Source organism: Lolium rigidum, chromosome 2, assembly GCF_022539505.1.
Source record: "Lolium rigidum isolate FL_2022 chromosome 2, APGP_CSIRO_Lrig_0.1, whole genome shotgun sequence".
Lineage (NCBI taxonomy): Eukaryota > Viridiplantae > Streptophyta > Magnoliopsida > Poales > Poaceae > Lolium > Lolium rigidum.
This window is the reverse complement of record NC_061509.1, coordinates 269,900,948-269,915,920: the sequence shown is the minus strand read 5'-3', so window position 1 is coordinate 269,915,920 and position 14,973 is coordinate 269,900,948. Positions and strand designations below refer to the sequence as shown.

The 14,973-nt window shown below is 38.6% G+C and overlaps 1 protein-coding gene and 1 long non-coding RNA gene across 2 annotated transcripts; one reads left to right on the top strand and one right to left on the bottom strand.

The window, feature by feature from the left end:
* The first annotated feature begins 4,741 nt into the window (after positions 1-4,741).
* On the top strand, positions 4,742-6,255 carry LOC124689944. Its single transcript, XR_006998748.1, has 3 exons — positions 4,742-4,804; positions 5,777-5,876; positions 6,209-6,255. It is a non-coding gene; the product is annotated as an uncharacterized LOC124689944 (long non-coding RNA).
* Positions 6,256-10,316: 4,061 nt separating this feature from the next.
* Positions 10,317-14,694, bottom strand: LOC124688765 (KH domain-containing protein At1g09660/At1g09670-like). Its single transcript, XM_047222401.1, has 7 exons — positions 14,141-14,694; positions 13,528-13,613; positions 12,754-12,899; positions 11,994-12,110; positions 11,770-11,886; positions 10,962-11,105; positions 10,317-10,868 (listed from the first exon to the last, which is right to left on the bottom strand). Exons 1-7 carry the CDS (start codon positions 14,248-14,250, stop codon positions 10,716-10,718), a joined length of 873 nt encoding a protein of 290 aa, XP_047078357.1. The 5' UTR covers positions 14,251-14,694; the 3' UTR covers positions 10,317-10,715.
* Between the last annotated feature and the right edge of the window lie 279 nt (positions 14,695-14,973).

The window sequence follows — 14,973 nt, the reverse complement described above, 5'->3', positions numbered from 1 at the left end:
TCTGCCTTCTGAATTGTAGTTTACCGCAGGATGATGGGTATTTCGGAAAAACACCTACAGTTAGTAAACATGGCTATGTTGATTAGCTAATTATGTACACAAATAGTATCTCTTCTCTAACATGATCACATAAAAATGGTTAATTGTTTAATTTGCAGTAAGAAATCTCCTTATGGCAATTCTTGTACGATGCGAGGGTCTCCCGAAGGCGGAAATAAAGCATGTGCAATGTATTTCATTGTCACAATAATTGGTTCATTTTCTATTATAAAAACATAAGGGGTTGTTTGGAAGAAAAGGCAGGAGGGGAATAATATCACTAATTTTGTACGACTTCCATAATACCCAGTAAAAACACTTAATTTGTTTCTTTGTATGTGTTTATGACGAATACAATAAAAAGTGCCTCATTCTTTTATTTAGCTCATGTTAGCAGCTTCTTATTTCGGGTACTCAAATTATTGTTCTTTTTCTCCTACAGAGATGTTGTATCTACATACTATCTTCATACTTTTGGCTTAATTGAAATCACTATACCGTAGGAAAATTATTTTTTGTATTGGTTGCTTATTTGTCATGCATTCCTTGTTAGTGGATCTTCCAACATTTGTCGCACGAGGCTTTTCTTATTTTTTATATCTTGGGAGGCTGTGCGCGTGGCGACCGACAACGAGCATGGACAAGCTGCGATGGTGAGCTCATCACAGTCCTTCTGTCCCACTTGATGCGATGTACTTTGCTTCCTTGTCTTTATTTTGTTTTTTTACATGTATGCAGGATTTTTATGATTAACGGTCCATTTTTGCAGTTACAGTTTATGATGTGTAATCTGACTGGGTGCCTTCAAATTCTCACTCCCTGCCGATGTTTGATGCTGCTGCTCCTTTTCTACATGAGGTGAGGACCTCAATTTCTCTTTCTCCCCTTCTTTCGCACATTTGTTTCGCCAAGCTGGATTGGCCCTATTGAGGAATGATTCAATGTTTCGAGTAATATAACAAGCTTGAAACATTTTTCCATAGTTCATGTCTTCAATCATGCCGATTGTTCATGTACGGCATTTCTATTTTTCATGATGCAAATCTTCTTTTTCACGTGTACTGAAGCTCGAGTCCGAATATGCTAGAATCATGAATGTTTATCTTTCAGGTTCCTAATGAGATGCAGCCTCGGTTCGTTGTCGACGTAATGGTCCGATTCGGTCTACCTCGCTGGATATTTCACACCAAAGGTAGCTGTATTGCTGGTTGTAACATGGCTTCTTTAGTGCAATAGGCAGCAAAATGTTCTAATTATGTAGCACCTGAGATGGGTTTTGGTATCACAAAATATGCCCGTGAGGTTCTTACAGGAAAATATTTTCTATTTGCATCTAGGGTTTGGATGTCCATGAGGTTCTTACAGAAACTGCGACAACAGCTATCATTGGCGTTTCATGGAGCTCATCGATGCCGCAGGTATGCCCGTCCTCCACACCTTTCTTTCCCCTCTACTCCACCATGCCCATTGTCATCACTTTCTGACTTACCGTTGTTTTTGAAGGATGCAGAGGACCACCTGCAGATGTGTTTTTAGATAATGGCCTACATGTGCTTAGCAGGAAGTATGAACTATGAGGTGGAAAGAAAATCTCATTGGTTTGGTTTGGTTCCTAATTTCAGAGAGGTGTGTTTTAACTTCTACTTGTATTTTTGCACAAGAGTGTTGTATCCAGGTTATTCATCAATTTTATTTACAGACCATGGCATGTGCAGTGGTGAGCACCTTGGCCTGGGTGTGTGTCCGCCATGTTTATCTCCGCTACTTTTGCCTTCTGCAGGTTCTTTCGTTTGCAGAGTTGAGGATGTGGCACTCACAATGGTTCTCCACACAAGTTCCAGAACTTGTGACTCTTGCCATCAATGTGTATGCTTCTCTCCGTTCTTGAACCCTTCTTACTGATTTGATTAATTGGATAGAATATTATGGTCAATGAAGGAATTTATGCCTGGATTTATGACAAATAGCCTTATATGTTTGTGGGATACTACATCAAAATCATATGTACGTAATAGTCTTTCAAATGTCTATAATATGTTTTTGGGTGTATCTGCTAACATGATTGAGATATGAAGCAAGTGGGCAATAGTTTTTCATGATGTGTTAGCCTATGAACAACAGCTTACTTAATTGCTTATTTGCGCCTACTGATGAATTAGTGGTACTTGGATAGCTACTACTATCTAGAGGTTTGCATAGGCCAAAATCTGGAAGCTGCAGCTCGCCGGATTGATTTAACCAACACTTCTCCTATATTTCCACACTAAAGCTTAATCGAATAGCCAGTATAGAACTTATGCTATATTGCCTAAACTAAAACTTAATCAAATAGCTGTACGTAATTAGAGCAGCGACCACTGCTGCTAAATTTTAGTTACACTGATAGTCCATATGCGAATGGGCCAATCTTTCCTTCAATGTCAGATTTGTGTAATAGCATTTCTTATAGCTGTCAGAAGTCTCAGCCTTTTTTTTTGCGATAACGAAGTCTCAGCCTTAGTGACTATGGTTTCCGACCCATGGCTTGGATGGTTCGTCGAGGTATCTTTAGATGTTGATGTGTTGTTTAAAGATGGAGCTGTCTGCAAGGTCACCAATAGTCCGAGAGGATGGGGCTCATCCATCGGTGGCGCCACCTCCAGCATCAGACAAGGTGTCACATTACTCCTTGCTGTCAAATATACATGCAAGCTCCTTCTTTTACAATGAAACTACATTATTTCGTTTTCATGGGGCGCAGAATCAATTCCTTACCATATTCACTTTATTTCGTTCCAAGGTGCATTTCTTTCCTTCATTTTCCTTTTGGGAAATTAGGAATGACTCACTACGATTCACTTTGGTCATGTTGTAGGCTCGCCGGGTTTTTTCTGCTGATAAAGAGTTGCCCTCATGTACACTGATCATCTAGGTACTTCTATTTATTGTCTCGTTAAGTTGTATGTTATACGGAATACCACCTCTTGAAGCCACCATCCTATCATGTACCCTTATCTTTGTTTTTCATGCTTTACTTGCCTTTGCATTTTGGGTAGGATTTGGCTCGAGATAGCAATTGCCTAAAAGATAAGTTAGCTTTGAGTTATTTATTCTAGGTTCTATGCACTTGTAGGTAAATATACATATGCCTAATGAGTTCTCCGCGGTCTGCCGGTCCGCAACACATAACTCATGCATACTTATACACTAATACGATAAGATATAATATTCAACTTTGTTGCTCATGTGTCATTTCCCAGCTTGTTCGCCATTCGGAACGGTAACATGCGATGGCATTTTCGGTGATAATATTTTTAAAATAAATAAAGTAACTCTGCTCACATGTGTGTAGTTCCCCCGAAACTCTTTTATGTTAATATATGCTCTATGCGGTATCCATCTCTTCGGATGTCTGTTGTATGTACAATGCATCCTTTGTTGCTAAGTGTTTTTATGCCAGTGCTGTTTGTTTCATTTTAATACAATGATCTCATAGCAGGGTCACTTTTATTTATAGCCCTATGTTTCTCTAATTAACTTTACACTATGCATAGTATTTCTGTCCGTACAGACAGAAAGTGAGATTTGTAGGTTTAGGCCAAGAGGCAACTAACGAATTTAAGAATTATTTGGTGCCTCAAGTCCACTGCTCTAGAATTTGATGTAGTATAGGAAAAGGAATGGATAATCCACGTCTCTACAGCCTAGGAAATTAACTCTTGCAATCTCATCCTACACATCTACAAGCCAGTAGCTACAGCGCTGACGGTAAGAATCAGACAACAAGGATAAACAATGGCAACACACTATGGGAGTCAAATAACTTATGGCCGGTGGCAGCGGCGACCTGTCCTCCAGTGGCAGTAGCGACTCAGCGGCGGAAGTAGCTTTGATTAAGAGGGTAACAGGTAGGGCTGAGGTCGGAGGAGATCGAAACACGTAGGCACGGTCCTGAAATGCTAATAAGAGGCGGCGATGAAAGAGTTGTTTCAGGCTTTAGGTTCCCTTTTGATTTTTAGCTACTCTCTTTTCGATTGGATGTCGGTGGAAGTGATGAAGTTATAAGAGTTGCATTCCCTTTGTTTGTTGCTTAATATCATTTGTGCAATTAGTATCTAATTTTCCACCATTAGTTCTTTGAAGCCTGCAGAACTACAGACTACTTATAAGAGTTTACTGATTTTATGTTTTACATTATCACCTATAAGGATGCCCCTGGATTATGTTCCTATCCATACAAACACATGCATTCTCTGTGCTTCAGCTAGCTAACATAGTTATGTTTTTTTCCCTTTTGGTTTATTAGCCCCAAGGTCAGTAACGCTTCAGTTTTTTGCTTTCTTCCATTTGTTCTCACGTGTGAAAAATTTAAATTGGTTATGTGATTGACAAGATTTGTGGTGCCTGCTAATTGCTCGATTTAACAATCGTTCTGTGCACAAAAAAGTTGTTGTTAAGAGGTAGTACCCTGCATGCTAGGCACATTTGCTTGTGTTATTTGTTCTAGGTTGATCATGTCGTATGGTTTACTTTACTTCTACACCTTGGTTCATCTGTAGCTGATAATCTAAATGAGCCATCTGAACCATATACCACGGTTTGGACAGATAAGAGGTGGCTTCTATTCTTAGTGTCGAAACAATCTCCATGTATCTATAAGTTCGTAGGTATGTTTGTATGTCCTATGCTGATCGAGGTCTTCTGTAAAACGATTATAGGCGCAGACGACGTCGCAGAAAGCTCAAGCGGATGGACAAAGCAAGAAGAAAGCCTAGATCAGAGTCAGGTACACAATCTGAAAATGATATTCATAGATGTTTTATGCAATATTTGAATACTCTTGCAAGTTTTTTTACGCTTCCTTTCAAGTTTTTGTGAGGAGTAAATAAGGAATCAAGTATGGCATCTATTTTTGATTTGTAAAGTAAATGATGAACCTATGTTCATGATATTGAGGAGAAACAAAGCATGTTCTCTTTTTCATTTCTTTGTTGTCTTGAACTTAGTTGGTGATACAGACTTGCAAGTGGATGTGCTTCTCCATTTGTTTGTTTACCACTGAACTCAAAAGATTGTGTTATTCCCAACCTTGTGTGGATGTGGATTTTATCGTTCCTTCATGCTCATCGTACGTGAATACCTTATGGTTTCTCGTGCTATCAGTTGTTTTAGGCCCACATTTCTATTTTAACTTAATCAATGTGAAACAGTGAGGAGATATTCATTACTTTGGATAATAGTGTAAATAATTAAAAGAGGTGCTATGTAAAAACAATAAAAAAAGTTATGGGGATTGCTGGACACTTCTGTTGGTAACATCGATGTTGACCTAAAAATCATCTTCCATTAAAAACTATGAGGGATGCTCTTGGCATCGTGAATGGACGCTTACAAAAAAACATTTTGATTTTTTGTTATCCTTTGAGGCAAAGTCCCAATACTCGGTACCTAAACTTTAGCTGGTATCTGATGGTTGGTACTACTTTGGTTGATTTTGCATATTCAAAAGAAATTTGCCCAAGTTCAAATTGTCGAGTCTATTATCCTCGTGGCTCTTTGGAGTTGTTTGGAAATGAAATATTTGTCAAGTTTATTTTGAAAGTAAAATTAATCAGGTCCACTTGCTATTTTGTCTGACGATTGACTTCAGAAGCTAGATGAAGTTTTTCCTTCATGAAATTATTTTTTTAGATGAGTGAAAAAGGAAAATGTGATGTTGCACGCCTCATGTCATCTCTCCTCACATGTTGTACTACAGTCTGTAGCAACTCCTGAGAGGAGACCAGATTCATGATGGATGGCTTTGGTATGATGCTAGCTTGGGAGATCCCACTCCATCGGATCAACAAATTACCATGGTGAGTAATTATAGACATATATATGACAGATTAGCCCTATGTCTGCTTCAATTTTGAACTGATTTGGTGCGCTGAATATTACGAGGAGAGCATAGTGAAAGAAAGAGGAGATAGGATGGAATCATTGAGGGCATGAAGTTGTGATGGGTAGACATGTAAGTTTACCAATGATATGGTTGAATACTAGGTCTATTTTTCTCTTGAGTATTCATATGTTAAATAACCCCATAGGTGAATGGCTGACCAACTTTTGGCAAAGATGCATATGTGTGGTTTTGATCTGTGTTCCCTTTGGCTTGTGATCATTTATGTGTATATTTATTTTGCTGCAGGTGGCAGAAAATAAAAAACAATGTTAAATAGCTATTTGGAATGCAAGGTTAGTATTGTCTCGCTCTACAAGATAATCTCTGTGTTCTGAGATAAACTTGAGTAATTTTTGTGATGTATGAATCACGACAGATGAAAATCGAGGACACGTCGATTCAACTTTCGGAGTATCTTGTTGATGCAAGGTTAGTTTCTTAGGCATCTTGAAATCTTTCTGGAGATGAGAGCAAGTAAATAAAGTTGCATATGTCTCTTTCTTGCTTTGAAACTTTAGCTACACTAGGTCGATTCTTATTATCTAAAGAGACACTGACCAATGAGTGTAGAATGAAAACTTTGAAATGTCAAGTCCTCCTACAGTCCTGTATATGCAAAGGGAAAAGTACAATGACGTTAAGTGTGTATTATGGATGAGCCAACGGTGATTTTTCAGCCCGTGCCCCTTCCTCTTTGGATCTTTTTATACTTTTACATTTCAATCTAAAATACAATTACATAATGATAACTAAGCACACGATTATCTGTTTCTTAAGATAACCGAGTAATGCAATTAAGTCTTGAAGTATTATGGCTTTAAACAATTCAAATTTTATATCAACGTGGCGATAAAACATGTTTTTAACTATCTATTTATGTTATTGTGACTAATCTCCAATGGCAGCCTCTCCTCTCTCCCCCTCGGCTGGATGCGGGCCGCCGGTCGCGTGCGTCGCCGTGCGAAGAGCGAGGTGGGAGCATGTTATCTATGTGAGGTCTCCTCTCACTCTCTCGAGTAGTACAAAGATACTTTATTTGGTAGCATCATGTGTATTTTCCTTGTGCATATCATTCTATGTTTCACTGCCAATGCATATTCTTATTTTAGTCATCTGTAACATTCTTCCTTTTCTTATAATTGATTTGGTTTTCCACATTCTTTGCTGCAATTTTTCATAGATACACATGGAGGTACCAGGAAAAGCTTTTGATATGCTCATGAACCTCATTTTTATCCGCGCTCCCTTCTAAGGAGTCCCCGGTTCGAGAACAAAATGAAGGAATGAAAAAGGTAACCAGCAACGGAATTTATCCGCATCTATCATCTCTCTAAACCAATGTGATCCAGCCTAACGTTTGTTCTTTGTAAGTAGTTGCATATATCTTGCGCCTTCCGGGTTTTGCTTCTACATGATTTTTGCTTGACATAGTTCCTCTGTTCTTCTTTTCTTTTGTACTCATGGAAGCATGGCCGCTGACTTTCGTAACGCTCAGAGAGTTGTGGTTGGTAACATCGCAGGAAAGGTATAAGTCATCTCTCCCGCGTAGAATTTATTTGTAATTGTGCAGCTGATGCTGCAGTGATAATTATGATTTAAGTTTACGGATGCGTAGTTCAAAATTTAGTAATAATAGCGACAATGAGGATGTTGCCTATATATTCTTACATTCAGCTGCAAAAAGAATTACTTGGTCCTTTTGGTAAAACAGTGTGTTAATAGCTTTTTTATGTTATTTCTTTTTTGCGGGGCCGTATGTTACTTTAAGTGGGGTGTAAATATTGCAATTTCTTTATATTTGATATCTATATATCAGATTATATCATCTATCATCTGATCACTCAAAGGTTCTTGCTTGAAAGGATATGCTTTGTTTGGATCTTTGAGAATAGACATAAATCCAGTCGCACCTATTTTTTCTAAGAACATATCTTGTTTCTGAATTTTATGCTACTGTTTTTCTGCTATTAAGCATTGATTCTTACATTGTTGCTTCATGTAAAAGCATCTAGAAGATCATAAGGGTTCTGAAATTATCATCACATTTCTGTAGGTTTAGTGTCCTTAAGTTCATGTTTCTATCCTCCTCCTCCTCTCTCTTAAGTTATAACCTCAAAATATTTCAGCACGGATTACTTATATTTTCTTCGAGGCAACAAGGACATGCTGATTTCTAGATCGGACATCCTACTTAAGTAGCCGAGCAAGTGGTGTTGCAAAGGAATCGGTGATCGGGACTTTGCTATGGTGCTGCGGCTGCGTGCCTGAGAAAAGGCCATGGCTCTGGTTATTGTATTATTTTTGTTTTGTTAGCGTGCTAATTGGCTTGAAAAGGACACATCCCATTTTTATGACATAATCTCATATTCCTTTAGATTCAAAAATTATATCTATGTTTTTTGAAACTTATGTATGTAGCTCCCCTGTGCTTATTATATGATGCTACCACTTTCTGTACAATAATCAAAATTTGGTGGTGGAGCTTATACAAAAGCATAAAAGCTGAAAAAATGGTGTGAAATTATACTAAATTGTCATATCGTACTGCAACACCTTGATGAAATGGTGTGTCGGCAAGATACTGAAGCGATACTGAAGCAGTTAAGTTACGTGATAATTCTTAATACTCAAATAAGCTGAAACTTACGGTTTGAATTCCAATTTGATTCTGCCATTTGCGCGATAGCGCAACCGGTCATCTAGTTTACTTAAAAGACACAGGTTTTTCAACTCAAGCACCTCGATTCCCAAACCCCCCTGATTCTTAGGCCTACAAACTATATTCCATCGAGATAATTTGTATTTCTTCTTATCATTCTCCTCTTGCCAAAAAAAGCGGGAACGATAATCTGTATGTACTTGTGTAAGTGTCGCCCTGTATTGCTTGTCTAACTCTGCTGTTTATTTACTCTTCAGAAGATATGCCACTTACTCCAATGCTGTCTTGCGAAGTGTATCCTTGCATAATGAGTATGCATTCTTGCAAGCAAGACTTAATGATCCTCTGCCATTGTAGAACGCAAATTCTGCTGGTCCAATGATCTATTTGTAACTTTTATTATTTTTAGGTATCTTTGTACTGTTGTTGATGATTATCGGTGGAATTTTCGAAAAAAAAAACCTCACATTTCTTTGGCATGTTATGATAAGCTTAATCTGAAATTCTGAATGAAAGCAGTCAGTTACTTAAGAAAGCATGCATTTGACTTGCTAATTAAGGCTAGAAGCTTCATTGGAGCTGAGTGAAAAATAAAGTGTTTTATCACAAATGAAGGGAAGTAGGGAACTGAGTCATATCGCCGTGGCACGTCAACTCTGAGCACGCAAATAATGAAAATACAGAATTTGGATCTTGAAGCTCATCATCAACTGCAAATGAAGTATTCCTATTTCGTTTTCTCGAGATAGGCTATAAAAGGCGAAGATATACTTAAACTAGTGGTCTATGTAACTTTCTATAGAAACTTTACACTGAATTCCACATGAATCCGTGCAAGTATGAAGTGAATTTGGTAGTGAAGGCATGGGGCCAGGCCATGAAATGATGGCAGACAGTCATCATGGATCCGTGGAGGAGCAACTTTGCATACTCCGTAGTTCATGGGACATGCCAATAAAGGCATGTACGGTGAAATGATTTGCTTGCATGTTGTTCCATGATCATACGCAGCGAAACGACCTTCTCTGGCTGCGATTAGCAGTTCATACATGCAGGGCATATGGTAATCGTTAAAACCAACCAAACAAAACCCTTCGCTCATCAAAACATGGCAATCAACCAAACGCCTGAATTGGCTTTAAGGGCCTCTTTAATTCATAGGATTCTAAAACACAGGAATAGAAAAATCATAGGATATGCACAAAAGTTAGTTTGTTTCCATTAAAAGAAAAATAAAAGATTCCTACAATAAGGTTTGACTGAATGTTAGATTTCCTATGAAATGTAGTACTCCCTCTTTCCCACGAAAGATGTCGAAAGTTTGTCAAAATTTAGATGTATAGTCTTAGAGATAAGGAAGGAGATGATCTACAAAGCCTATACAAAGCCCGTAATATCTCTAACTACCAAATATACTCATCTAGATACATCCAAATTTTGATAAACCTTCGACATATTTCGTGGACGGAGGGAGTACAAAGGATTCCTTAGCAAAAGTTCCTATGGAATTCACTCATACAAATTATATAACCACCATGGGAAAAAAACGTAAGAATTTGAATCCTTTGAAATTCCTATGACAATCCGTCAAATCAAAGAGACCCTAACAGAATTTTACTGGACATACCAGTGAGGACATGCCTGTGAAAAAAGAGAGATAGGAGGCTAAATACCAATATAAATACGGAGTAGATCTTATTGAGAACCATGACTATCAAGAATAACATAAACCCCTTGACATGAAACAGCTATTTCTTGTACAGACAAAATCCTTATTGGTATTGTCCAGAACTAATCGAGAGACTTTCTGCGGACCACCACGAACCAAAAATGTTAACATTGGGAGTTAGCTACATAAAAGAATAATCAATAAGACCAAACAGACAGCTCCAACTCCACAACTACACAAATTCTCTGACGGCGATCGTCCGTCCAATGACATATCTGAGGTGAAGCACATATCATGACATGACAAGCCTGAACGCGGTCGTGCTGGCCCCTCATATGCATCAGGAACTATTTCCAGCAGTAGACCAGGTTTGCAATCTGTTCAAATGAAGGTCACCTCAGGCAAATCGATATTCAGGAGTACGATCACTGGCCAGTTTTCGCACGTTTCATCCCGGTGGAGTTGAAGGGTGATACACTGGGACTGAGATGGGGGCTTGGGCTTTCCTCTCTTAGAGTGCCATTCAGTATTGCCAGTTCTCTCAGCTGTTGCTTCTTGAAGTAGTCCATGGATTCATCCTGATGATAATACCATTAGCAAGAGATTTAATGTCGACTTCAGAGAGAAAATGAATATCATAAAAAATGGGAACTGATAGAAAGGGGGCATACTACTGGTTTGAGAAGATCCTCCAGTATGGCCACAGCTTGGTTTAATCGGGCATCAACGATACCTGCCGGGAACTCAGCTTCGACAAGTAAATGGAGTGGTTCATTTAAGTGCTCATAGCCAGGCTTATCTCTAAGCTTGTTTTCCTATTCAGTAAAGATAATTCAGTTTTTCAGAATCTCTTCAATAATTTTTGATAGTCAGAATACATCGAAAATTGTTAAACCCAAGAAGTAATTATGTTCAGAATTGCTTACAAAATAATATACCTTAATAACTAGTAGTTGCCTTATTTACTCACGGGCCAACTAGAGATGCACACGTGCATGTTTTAAAAAGGGATGCAAACACAATAAGTTGTGGAAATTCATGACTAAGGTGAATATATTGAGCACGCAACAGACATATCTTAGAAGCTTTGAGCTTGGACTTTGTGAATAATATGTGGGCAAATTACCAGATAGTTTATCTTAATGGCTGTAAATTGAAGCTAATGACACTGGAGCATTGAGCCAAACTAATTAAAACAGTTCTAACTTCAATCAATACTAGTGTATGTACTGCCCATTATTGCTTCCACATCTAACAGCACTTAATAGTGAAAAGCATAATGTCCTTTGCAAAACACATGTATTTTCACATCAACCAGTACAATTCAGTACCGGCCTTGGGTTTTATGTACATAGCATGTTTAATTAATAGTCAGGCATACTATATCGATATTAATGTGCTTAACAAGTATTGTAATGGAACGCGAGGGATAAGTAATATGAAACGATAGAATGGTGGTTTTAATCTGTGTTTAGTTACCTTAACAGTATCTTTCACGGAACCACGTCCACGAATATAGACTCTACACTGTGTTGTAGCTTCAACTCTTTTCAGGGAGTTTCCTCGTGGCCCCAACAACCGACCAACAAAGTTGAACTAATTATAACAAAAGATTGTGGATGATTTGGATTCAGAATAACACATAAGAATAAAGTTAACATTGTTTATCCAACTAACTTGAGGTAGAAGTAAGTCGTACATACATTTGGATACTTGTCTGCAGGAATATCTATCCTGATAAGTTTCTTCACAACAGGGCTGCCAACTACACCAGGAACAGCATTCCAGCCCATGGATGGCGATTGGTGTACCCCCATGTGCTGAACAAAGGCATTCTTATATAAGCAAAGAAAATAAACAATATAAAAGGTGCTTCTGTTTGACATTGAGAAATGGAAATTGCTGGCAGGTTATAAGAAACTGTTACAAGAATGACTAAGTGAGGTTATAAGAATCAAGCTGCTATCATTTAAAATATTATCTTTAAAACAGAGCCAATGATTTCTAGTCAGGAATCATTTCAGATCCAAGATTCAGATGAAAACTGCCAATGAAGTAGCAAGAAACACTATCAGTTTCTCCAACGGAAAAAAGTTGAACCATTCCATTCTTGAATTATTTAAGATATTAACTTATCTAATTAGCAACGGCTGTAACTTGATTAGTGCTTTTAAAGTCATCCTATCACTCTGTACAGCTAACCTTTTTTTATTCCATGTTAATGAACTGAACAGCTGATCGAGACTTGTCCTCGGTAAGTTCATTGGTTAGTGCTAGTTTGCAAATCAGCTACATGGATAGCATGCACTAGTTATCGGCACTTGTAGACATTATGCAAATTTGAAATGGCCGTATTAGAAAAAACAAGTAGAGAAAGATATCAGCATGCTGGCATCTACATAAAAACTTAGGCAGTTAGAACTTGTAAAGTCAATAACCAGAAGATATATGAATATGCACAACCTCTGCTTGCATTCCTGTCCATCCCTCCAGATCCATTGGTTGGCAATTCATAGGGTGGCCAGATAATCTTAACGGGCTACTGTAATCAGTTCTCTCAGGTTCAACAAAATTTGGGTTAGGTGGCAAAGAAGATGCCCGCAAAATTTCTGCATTGAAGAAAACAAGCCAGTATGAGATTTGTTAGTTCTTTTTGTGTTACTTTAAGTCAGGGAGAAAAGGTCTGATGCTAGAATTTATGTCTGTAACCTGGAACCAACTAGTTGTTAGTGTATCGCCACTCAAGTTATGTAAAGGTTACATTATGATATAGAAGTGAAAAATGAGCATGTTAACTGAAAGGGATGACCGAAGAACTTGTCTATTTGCATTACCATTTCTCAACTGGTTAGTTTCTGTCCTTTATTGGCAGCAATTTATGTGTTTTCCACATAAATTATAGATGGTTAGTGTAGAGCGAATGAGACAACATATCCTTGAAGTAAACTAACTCAATATCCCTAACAAGATTCTTGGCAGAAAACTTGACAATACAAAAATCTAACAAAAAATCCCCATGATCAACTTTTCATATAGAAAAGGGCAGACATGATTGTCTGACATGATTTTGTCAAAGCGAAAGTTTTCTTTTAAGGAGTAGCAAGGATACCTAAAAATAGCAATGGATAAATTTAACACATTAATAGCAACTTATATCGAAAACTATTAGGAAGAACATAAATAAATAGCATCGTTGTAATACGCAAAAACAAAAACTAATTTGCAAAGGAAACAAACCTTGGTTTAAAAGCCTGTTACAAAATGGAAGAACTTGCAAGAATGGAACTAATTTCTGTCTCTCAGCAAGTAACTCGGCAATATATCTACAAAGCAAACAATCTAATTAGTAAGATCAACTGTAACTATCACAAGCACGGAATTACTTAGGAACCAAAAATAATAATGACTCCAGAGAATACCACAAAGCAAGAGTGCAAGACTATAAAATTCCCTCAAGAAAATGATGATATGTACAACAAGGTGAATACACCAATAAATTGTTACCCAAATACCCAATCAAAAGTCGCGATAACGGGCACTCTGCAAATGACCTTCGCATCTACCATAGTCCAATCATGGTTGTCATGCCCATTTTATTCCTTATAGCAAGCACAAGTCTACCATTAGCAGGAAATCCTCCACTTGGTAGATCACTATAGCGCCGGGACATGATTTGATCAATGGTTAAAATCACTCCAAGGTGGTCCAGATTAAGCACAAATCTCGCAGGACCGGAATCAAATCTCACACTCTCGCCACGATTTCAAGCTAACAGAATCGGCACGAAGATAAAAATGAAAACTTCATAGCAGTTCACAACAGGAGGTTGGAGGGCAGAGCATGTACATACCTGTCCCTCTCGGAGGCAGACGACCTCATGGGATTGTGCTGGCGAGGGGAAGAATGGACACCAGATGGTGAATACTGGAAGAAAGGGGCTGGCGGTATCCTCTCATCCATGGCTCCTGACGGAAACAAGAATCCAAAGGAGAACTCTACAAGATTGCGATCTTTTGGGGCATGGAAGAGCCCAGGGAGCCAAGAGAAGAGATCAAGAAAACAGAGAGGAGCAAAAGGCTGGGTAGCTATCGAAGCAAATGAATGTGGTGGAGGCCTATATGGAATCCAGTGAAATCTAGAAAAGACAGAAAGCTGCCAAGAACCAAGAAATAAGTATAGGGATGGGTGGGATTATATATGCTAAAAATTAAATAAAAAGAAAGGTAATAGCTGGGTTTGTATCAGTCAATTATCAGAGCACAGGCTGTGCAGGGGTTGGCAGCAGCTCTTTGTGGCTGCCTGTCTGCCTGCCCGCTGCTGTTGTTCGTGCTTGCTCTGCCTCCTTTCTCTCTCTACTGCGACGACAAACCCTGTGGAGAAGCGGTGGGTGGGAGATGAGAGAGAAAGAGACAAGGCCAAACGAAAACCTTGGATGCTCTCTCACTACTCGATGCAGCTAGATTAAGAGCATATCCAGTCGCGTCCCTAAATCGTCCCTACAGAAATTTGGACGCGCTGGATAAAAAAAATATTTCCAGTTGTATCCTCTAAAGCTGTTTTTTGTCTGGCGCGGTCTGATACGGTGTCCGAGGCCTCGAGCTCGTCCCCGCTCCACAGGGGACGCTCTGGCCACGCCGAACACAACGAAATGCGAGGCGGGGAGTGGCGGGGCTGACGCGTCAG